Raw genomic sequence first — 8534 nt, 5'->3', positions numbered from 1 at the left:
AAAAAAAAAAAAAAAAAAAAAAAGACACCCTGGAGGCTGAGGCAGGTGGATCACCTGATATCAGGAGTTCGAGACCAGCCTGGCCGACATGGTGAAATCCTGTCTCTACTAAAAAATACATAAAAATTAGCCGGGCATGGCCAGGCGCGGTGGCTCACGCCTGTAATCCCAGCACTTTGGAAGGCCGAGGTGGGTGGATCACAAGGTCAGGAGATCGAGACTATCCCGGCTAACACCGTGAAACCCCATCTCTACTAAAAATACAAAAAATGAGCTAGGCATGGTGGTGGATGCCTGTAGTCCCAGCTATTCGGGAGGCTGAGGCAGGAGAATGGCGTGAACCTGGGAGGCGGAGCTTGTAGTGAGCCGAGATAGCGCTACTGCACTCCAGCCTGGGCGACAGCAAGACTCCATCTCAAAAGAAAAAAAAAAAAACAACAACCGGGCATGATGGTGGGTGCCTGTAATCGCAGCTACTCAGGAGGCGGAGGCAGGAGAATCGCTTGAACCTGGGAGGCGGAGGTTGCAGTGACTCGAGATTGTGCCACTACATTCCATGCTTGGTGACAGAGTAAGACTCTGTCAACAACAACAACAAAAAAGTCACTCTTGGCCTGGTGCCGTGGCTCACACCTGTCATCCCAGCACTTTGGGAGGCAGAGGTGGGAGGATCACTTGCTCTTCCTCATCGCTCTCTCAGCTGCTTTCTTTGGTTCACTTCTGCCCTGCTGAACCCCAATCATATGAGCTTATCCATCTGACAACCCCCTTGCCACCCAGGCCGCTGTTGCAGACAGGCATATTACCAAATGTGGCACCCACAAAGTCATGGCTACCAGCCTTGGCGGGGCTCTCAGCAGTGTCGGGAATCCTTTACATTCTTTTCCCTTCCCCAAATCACACTTGAGTTGTGCATTGATTCATTCAGCCATTCACCGAACACTTAACTCCGGTTCTTAGTAGCTGCCAGGCACCATGCTAGTGGAGAACTCGCGGAGTGTAATGAGAAGTATTCTCTGCTTTCCGGACCAGCCTGGGCAACATAGCGAGACTCCTGTCTCTACCCAAAAAGAAATAAATATAAAAATCATCCTGACATGTGTTTGCTCCTGAACAGGCGCTGAACAACCTGCAGTCCACCTTCTCAGGATTTGGCTTCATTAACAGTGAGAACGTGTTCAAGGTACAAGCGCTGGTGTGGGTAGTACCGTCAGCAGAAGCCGTGCTTCCCTACAGGGGCCAGTGGGGCTGAGGGGCTGGGCTGGCAGTGGGGACGAACACCCAGCTGCTCTTGTGAGTGCCGGGGAGCCAACCCTTCTTCTGTCTGTCCTCTCCCTGTTGCTGCTTTTGCTGCACGAGTTGGAGAGTTTCGGGGGACCTGGAATGTCACTTGTGTGTGGTAGGTGAGGGAGGACCACTGATGCGTCCGACTCAGGGCCAAGCAATTTCTGACAACGTCTTATTTGATCCTAGCGACTTCCCTGCACAGAGGTTCTTACCATCACATTGTGAGTGATGACGTGGGACCCCCTGGCCCCTAAACGGCAGGCAGGAGCACTGTGCTATTCCCCAGCAGCCTTCAGACCCCACACCCTGGGTTTTTTCTGCAATGCCATACCCTTCTCCCCACTTCTGTCCCTGGAGGGTGGGTAGCAACCCTCAAAGCCAGGCCGAGGAAAAGGGCTCTCACTTACCCTCCCATGTTGGCAAAACATTTTTCTCTTGGGAATTCTTTTGAAAACTGCTTCCACATCCTGATAACTCAGCATCTAAATGCCATTTGGGAGACTCATTTCCTCCTTACTTGTGTAGAAACTAGGAAGGGCTGTCCAGACTTTCAGTCTATAGCTCTTTCTTACCAGGTTTGTGGACAACAGTCAAGCTATTTTTGAAGCATCTGGGTAGACCTGGGCAGTGAACGCATTTTCGAGGCCACTTAGGAAGGGGAGGCCCGCTCAGAAACAGCGGTGATGGTTTGGGCCCTGTTTTGTCTTGGAGGGTCACTGAGGCCTCAGGAAACCATGGCTTCTACTGGGAAAAGGCAAGGGCAGGTGTGGGTGGCCTCTGGAGCCATCAGGAGACTTTCATTCGGAAGATTTAGGGATCGACATCGCACCGGAGGCAGAGCCTCGTGCCAGTGCGGGGAATGCTCAGGGAGGAACGAGTCCCCAGCACCATCCACCCGCCTGCTGGAGCAGCGAGACCCCTCCTTTAGGGTGTCAGGTTGAGGCTAGGGGACCCTTTGCAGGGAAGGCCAGTTCCTACTCCGGGCTGGAGGTGGGAATTGGCCCAAAGGACCTCCCAGTTCTAAAGTGAATTCCAAGTGCTTCTGGGCAAATGACCCCCCAAGTGATCTAAGATAGGTGGCTGGCAGCTTTAAAGCTGTCCCCGAGTGGGCATCCTTCACAGGCCCTTGGTTGCTCTCGTGTTCATCTGTCTTGTGTTTGGGACATTTATCTTCCTGGTCCTGGAAGCACTTCTCTTTGGTGGTGAGAGGGGCATTCCCCAAACGCATTCTGGTTGCTGGAGAATTTGATGATAACAACAGGTTGAGTAGTTTTACCCATAGATCGCTCAGAAGTTGGTCTGTTGGAGCCTCCCCGGTCACATTGTCCCTTCCAGCCCCTGACCGCCTTTCCTTTCCCTTTGGCCAGGTCTGTGACGAGCCCCACCCACTGCTGGTGAAAGAGATGATCCAGCACTGTGTGAATGCCAACATCGACGAAGCCTACAAGGTTGGCCTCCTTCCCCCCGTCCTGGCAGAGGAACCACTCACTTCTTGGGCAGAGGAGAGAGGGAGCCCTTCTAGTGCCAGGGACATTATACACATCACTCCATTAATTCTTGAACTCTTACTTGGGAGGCTGAGGCAGGAGGATTTCTTGAGCCCTGGAGGTCAAGGCTGCAGTGAGCTTTGCTTGCGCCACTGCACCCCAGCCTGGTGACAGAGTAAGGCCCTGTCTCAGGAAAAAAAAAAAATTATTAGTATCATGCTGTGTGTTAATCTGTTTAGGAGCTGGGAAAAAAAATCGTGCCAAGAGTTGGGTGCACTTTACTGATGAGAAAACTGATTCAGAGAGGCTGAATTCCTTGTCCTAAATCTCTGTGTTTATTTATTTCTTATTTATTATTTTTTTAGAAACAGGGTCTTACTCTTGCCCAGGTTAGAATGCAGTGGCGCAGTCACAGCTCACTATAGCCTCAACCTCTCAGGCTCAGGCGATCCTCCCACCTCAGCCTCCCAAGTTGCTGGGACTACAGGCACACGTCACTATACCCAGCCCTAAGTCATGGTTTAAAAGCAGTAGAACTAGAATTCAAAATGGTGTTTTTCTCCTGTAATTATATCCTCTGCAAGAGAAATTTGTCAGCCAAAGTCAGGAGGAAAGGCCAGCCTAGCTCCTTCTCCGGGAAGCCATCTTCTCTCTGGGTAAGGGAGGTGTCCCCATCCATTCTCATAGGCACAGGCATTCTGGGACCCAGCAGCCCCCAGCCAGCCAGGGGAGGAGGGAGCAGGAAGATTCTAGCCTGACAATGGGACTGGGTGCCGTGAGCAGATTCCAGCAGGTGTGGCTGGGGCTCAGGTGACCTCAAGCCACGTGGGTGTGGTGTGGTTGGTGTGGTTCAAGGTCATTGATCCAATCATAGTTTCCCTCTGCCTACCCCCTAACAAACTAGGCTGGAAGTTGACTGGGTTTAGGGCAGAGTTCCACCTAATGTGAAACCAGAGTGCAAGGCGGGGAGACTGAGCAGAGACTCAGGCCCAGGTCCCTGAGTGGACCTGAAGAAAGCCTTCAGATTTGTGGGCACAGAGCTTCTCTGCCCCCCTGAATTCACCCCAAGATGCCAAAGCAAAGGCAAAAAAGTCCCTGCAGCCTGGGTGGGGCAGGTGGGTGGGAAGCAGAGGCTGGGATTACCCAGTCAGGGTATGCTCCGGGCTCGTCCTGCAGAGGTTGCATTGGGACTGCAGCTGGGTGAAGCTAGCAGATGAATAGTCTGCTTTTTCCACTCTGCTGTACCTAGTCATCAGATTAATAAAGCGTTTTAAGAGCTCTGGATCAAGAGATTACATGGGTGTGGTAGTATACCATTTTGCAACACAGCTTAAAACATTCGCAATAGGCTGGGCTCAGTGGCTCCTGCCTGTAATCCCAGCACTTTGGGAAGTCAAGGCAGGAGGATTGCTTGAGGCCAGGAACTTGGGACCAGCCTGGGCAACATAGCAAGACTCCATATTTATATTACTGAAAAAAAAATATTTAAGCAAATCAAAAATACATTTGCAATGTTATCTCTCTATGTGCCATGAAAATCAGTTAAAGTAACCCCATGTGACCTGAAGGGTGGGCCCCACCAGCTGGGATGAGTCTCAAAATCACATGGTTTCTTACAGTTTAAAGTGTTAAGCAGCCTTTTCTGTCTCCTTTGTCTAGATTCTTGCTCATCTGTGGCATCTGGGTTACTCACCAGAAGATATCATTGGCAACATCTTTCGAGTGTGTAAAACTTTCCAAATGGCAGAATACCTGAAACTGGAGTTTATCAAGGTCAGTGAGAGTGTAGAAGTGCCTCTGTCCTCAAGAGTGTGGGCCATAGTGGCTGGGTGCCGTGGCCCACACCTGTAATCCCAGCACTTTGGGAAGCCAAGGCGGGCAGATCACCTGAGGTCAGGCGTTCGAGACCAACCTGGCCAACGTGGTGAAACCCCCTCTCTACTAAAAATACAAAAATTAGCTGGATGCAGTGGCAAGCGCCTGTAATCCCAGTTACTTGGGGGGCTGAGGGAGGAGGATCGCTTGAACTTGGAAGGTTGCAGTGAGCCAAGATCGCACCACTGCAGTCCAGCCTGGGCAGCAGAGCGAGACTGTCTCAAAACAAAATAAAAGACTGTGGGCCCTGGCTTCGCTTTCTCTTTTTGCTCACAGGCCTGCCACCTAGAAGGCGCTCAGTGTTTCCCAGCTGCAGCGGGAGGGACGGTGTGTCGTAGTCCCTTTGAGTTACTATAAAGGAATACCAGAGACGGGGTCATGTAGAAAGAAAAGAGGTTGATTTGGCTCACAGTTCTGCAGGCTGTACATGTAGCGTGATGCCAGCATCTGCCTCTAGGGAGGGGTTCAGGCTGCTTCCGCTCATGTTGGAAGGGGAAGGGAGAGCCTGTGTGTGCAGAGATAGGCTGTCGAGAGAACGGAGGGAGGTGCCAGGCCCATTTGAACAGCCAGCTCTCCAGGGACCTAATTGATCCAGAACTCACTACCTTGGGGCAGGCACCAAGCCATTCACGTGGGATCGTCCTCGTGACCCGAACATCCCCACATTGGGGACCAAATTCCAAATGAGATTGGGAGGGGCAGACGTCCAAACTAAATCAACGTGGCTGATTGTCCTGAGGACCAAGTTTGTTTCACACAGTCCTGATTTTCTTCATTCAAGGCTCTCTTGTCTATTGATTGATTGATTTTTAAGGTCAGATTAATTGAGGTTTAATTTACATAGAATAAAATTCAGCCTATTAGGTACAGGACACACGCAGTCAGTCACGCAAAAACCATCACCATTAGGATGCAGAATCTCATCCCAGAACAACTCACGTGTCCCTTTGAAGCCAGCCCCCTCCCTGACTACCACTTGGAGGCTACTGATATAGTTTCTGTTTGGGGGATACAGTTTTCCAGAATATCATAAATGGAATCATGTAGAACTTAGCCTTGTGAGTCTGGCTTCTTTCTTTCACTGTAGCAGAAATGCCTTTCAGATGCGTCCACGTTGGTACTTCCATCCATGCGTCAGTCCGTTGTATCACTGAGAAGTAATCCATCGTGTACACGTACCACAGTTTGCTCATCTGTTCATCAGCTGGAGGACATTTGGGTTTACAGATTGTGGTGACTGAATAAAGCCAGTGTAAACATTTGCATATATGGATTAGTGTGAATGCAAATGTTAAGTTTTTCTTTTTCCCAAGTAAGTTCCCAGAATTGCCTGGGAAAATGATAAGTGTATGTTTTACTCCATACGGAACTGCTGAATGGTTTTCCAAAGTGACTGCAGTACGTGCATTCCCAGCAGCATTCCGGAGCATGCTTAACCTATTCGCCACGCGGAGTGCTCAGTTTGGTTTTTAAACCATTCTGATAGGTGTGTAATGACCGGTTGCAGTGGCTCACGCCTGTAATCCCAGCTACTCATGAGGCTGAGGGAGGAGGGTCGCTGGAATCCAGGAGGTGGAGGTTGCAGGAGGTTGAGATCACACCACTGGACTCCAGCTTGGGCGACAAGAGTGAGACTCCTTCTCAAAAAAAATAAAATAAAATAAATAACAACCAAATAACCTAATAGGCATGTGATGAGCTCTGTGGCTTTAATTTGCGTTTCCCTAATTAATATGCTGAGCATTTAATCATGTGCTCGTTTACCTTCCAGAGTCTTCTTTGATGAAGCATCTCTTCATATGTACCCATTTTTTAAAGTTTTACATTTTTTGTATTTTTGGTAGAGACGGAGTGTCCCGTGTTGCCAAGGCTGGTCTTGAACTCCCAGGCTCAAGTGATCCTCCCTCCTCGGCCTCCCAAAGTGCTGGAATTACGGGTGTGAGCCACTGCACCTGGCCTGCATCTTTTATGTTTTTGAGAGACAAGGTCTTGCTCTGTCACCCAGGCTGGAGTGCAGTGGTGCAATCATAGTTCACTGCAGCCTCAACCTTCCAGGCTCAAGCAATCCTCCCACCTCAGGCTCCCGAGTAGCTGGGACTACAGGCGTGTGCCACTACGCTTAGATCGTTTTTATTTTCTTTTTTTTTTTTGTAGAGTTTGGGTGTTGCTGTGTTGTCCAGGCTGATCTCCAGCCCTGGGCTAGTGATCCTCCTGCCTTGGCCTCCCAGAGTGCTGGGATTACAGGTGTGAGCTACTGCTCCAGGTCTAAATCTACCCATTTTTTAATTGGGTTGTTTGTTTTTTATTACCGAATTTATTTATTTACTTATTTATTTTTGAGATGGAGTCTCGCTCTGTCGCCCGGGCTGGAGTGCAGTGGTGCTATCTTGGCTCACTGCAACCTCCGCCTCTCAGGTTCAAGTGATTCTCCTGCCTCAGCCTCCCGAGTAGCTGGAATTACAGGCATGCGCCACCACACCTGGCTGATTTTTGTATTTTTAGTAGAGATGGGGTTTCACCATGTTGATCAGGCTGGTCTCAACTCCTGGCCTCGTGATCCACCTGCCTTGGCCCCCCAAAGTGCTGGGATTACAGGCACGAGCCACTGCACCCGGCCTTTATTACTGAATTTTTGAGAATTCTTTATAGTCTGGATGCAAGTTCTTTATCAGATATATAAATATTTTCCTCTAGCCTGGCTTTCCGTGCCGCCACCCACCCAGTTTCTTAACAGTATCTTTGAAAGAACTATCCTTTTAAGAAATAAATTGAACTTTAGGTAAACATAATCCATCGCATCTTAGCATTCATTTTCTGGCTGGAGTTGGAATTCCTCATGCTGATTTTGAACAAACCATTAGTTCAGTTTGTTTCTGTTTTTATTTTTATTTTTTCAGTTCAGACTTTAAAAAAGAACCCCCCCACTTACTAACCAGATTTGAATTTGGTTTGTTTTTCAGGAAATTGGGTACACTCACATGAAAATAGCAGAAGGAGTGAACTCCCTTTTGCAGATGGCAGGCCTCCTGGCCAGGCTGTGTCAGAAGACAATGGCCCCGGTGGTCAGTTAGAGCAGAGACTTCGCTGACTGACTTACAGGAGCCCTGTCCTGAGGTACAGGAGCTGTGGCTTTCTGATGGGGGAAAATGCCGCCTTAGGCTGGAGCCAGCATGACTGCCGTTTAAACTCCAGTGACTGGCCAGGCGCGGTGGCTCACGCCTGTAATCCCAGCACTTTGGGAGACTGAGGCAGGTGGATCACCTGAGGTCAGGAGTTTGATACCAGCCTGGCCAACATGGGGATACACTGTCTCTACTAAAAATATAAAACTTAGCTGGGTGTGGTGGCGGGCACCTGTAATCCCAGCTACTCGGGAGGCTGTGGCAGGAGAATCGCTTGAACCCAGGAGGTGGAGGTTGCAGTGAGCCAAGATCACGCCACAGCACTCCAGCCTGGGTGACAGAGAGAGACTCCGTCTGGGGGGAAAAGATTTAAATAAATAAACTCCCGTGGCTTTCATGATTGCTTCTGGGACATCTGTGCCTCACGAGTGTTTGCGTTCAGCCTCCGCCCCACTGATGTGGTACGGGGCGGAAAGGCGCAGAGGAGCTGAGGGTGGTCTCTGATCTGTGTGTGGGTTGACATTTTAGCTAATAAAGCTTTGCAGTGTTTGTCAGCAATAAGGTGACCACGTGAAGCCTTGAGGAAAACCAGCTTCCTGTCTCTACTGGCCTTGGCAGCCTACAAGTAGAAAAGGCGATTAGATAGTAGACCCACAAGCTCATCTCGGTTCTTCTAGAAGCCTGAAGGGGCCACTTCCCCAGGGCGAGGGCAGGGTTTGCTGTCATTTCCTATTTAGACTGACTTCTCAGAATGGCCAGGTGG

At 49.8% G+C, this 8534-nt stretch overlaps 1 protein-coding gene across 1 annotated transcript in view; it reads left to right on the top strand.

Annotated features, from left to right (window-relative positions):
- RFC2 (replication factor C subunit 2) overlaps nucleotides 1-8323 on the top strand; it is a 26815-nt gene extending 18492 nt beyond the window's left edge. The window contains exons 8-11 of the mRNA XM_017867336.1: nucleotides 1118-1183; nucleotides 2655-2735; nucleotides 4434-4547; nucleotides 7610-8323. Coding sequence (XP_017722825.1) covers nucleotides 1118-1183; nucleotides 2655-2735; nucleotides 4434-4547; nucleotides 7610-7720 — 372 coding nt within the window. The 3' untranslated portion in view covers nucleotides 7721-8323. The remainder of the gene's footprint in view (nucleotides 1-1117; nucleotides 1184-2654; nucleotides 2736-4433; nucleotides 4548-7609) is intronic.
- The last annotated feature ends 211 nt before the right edge of the window (nucleotides 8324-8534 follow it).

The sequence above is a fragment of the Rhinopithecus bieti genome, unplaced genomic scaffold, assembly GCF_001698545.2.
Source record: "Rhinopithecus bieti isolate Rb0 unplaced genomic scaffold, ASM169854v2 scaffold_3858, whole genome shotgun sequence".
NCBI lineage: Eukaryota > Metazoa > Chordata > Mammalia > Primates > Cercopithecidae > Rhinopithecus > Rhinopithecus bieti.
Note: the sequence above shows the minus strand (reverse complement) of the source record. Positions and strands in the feature narration are given on the sequence as shown.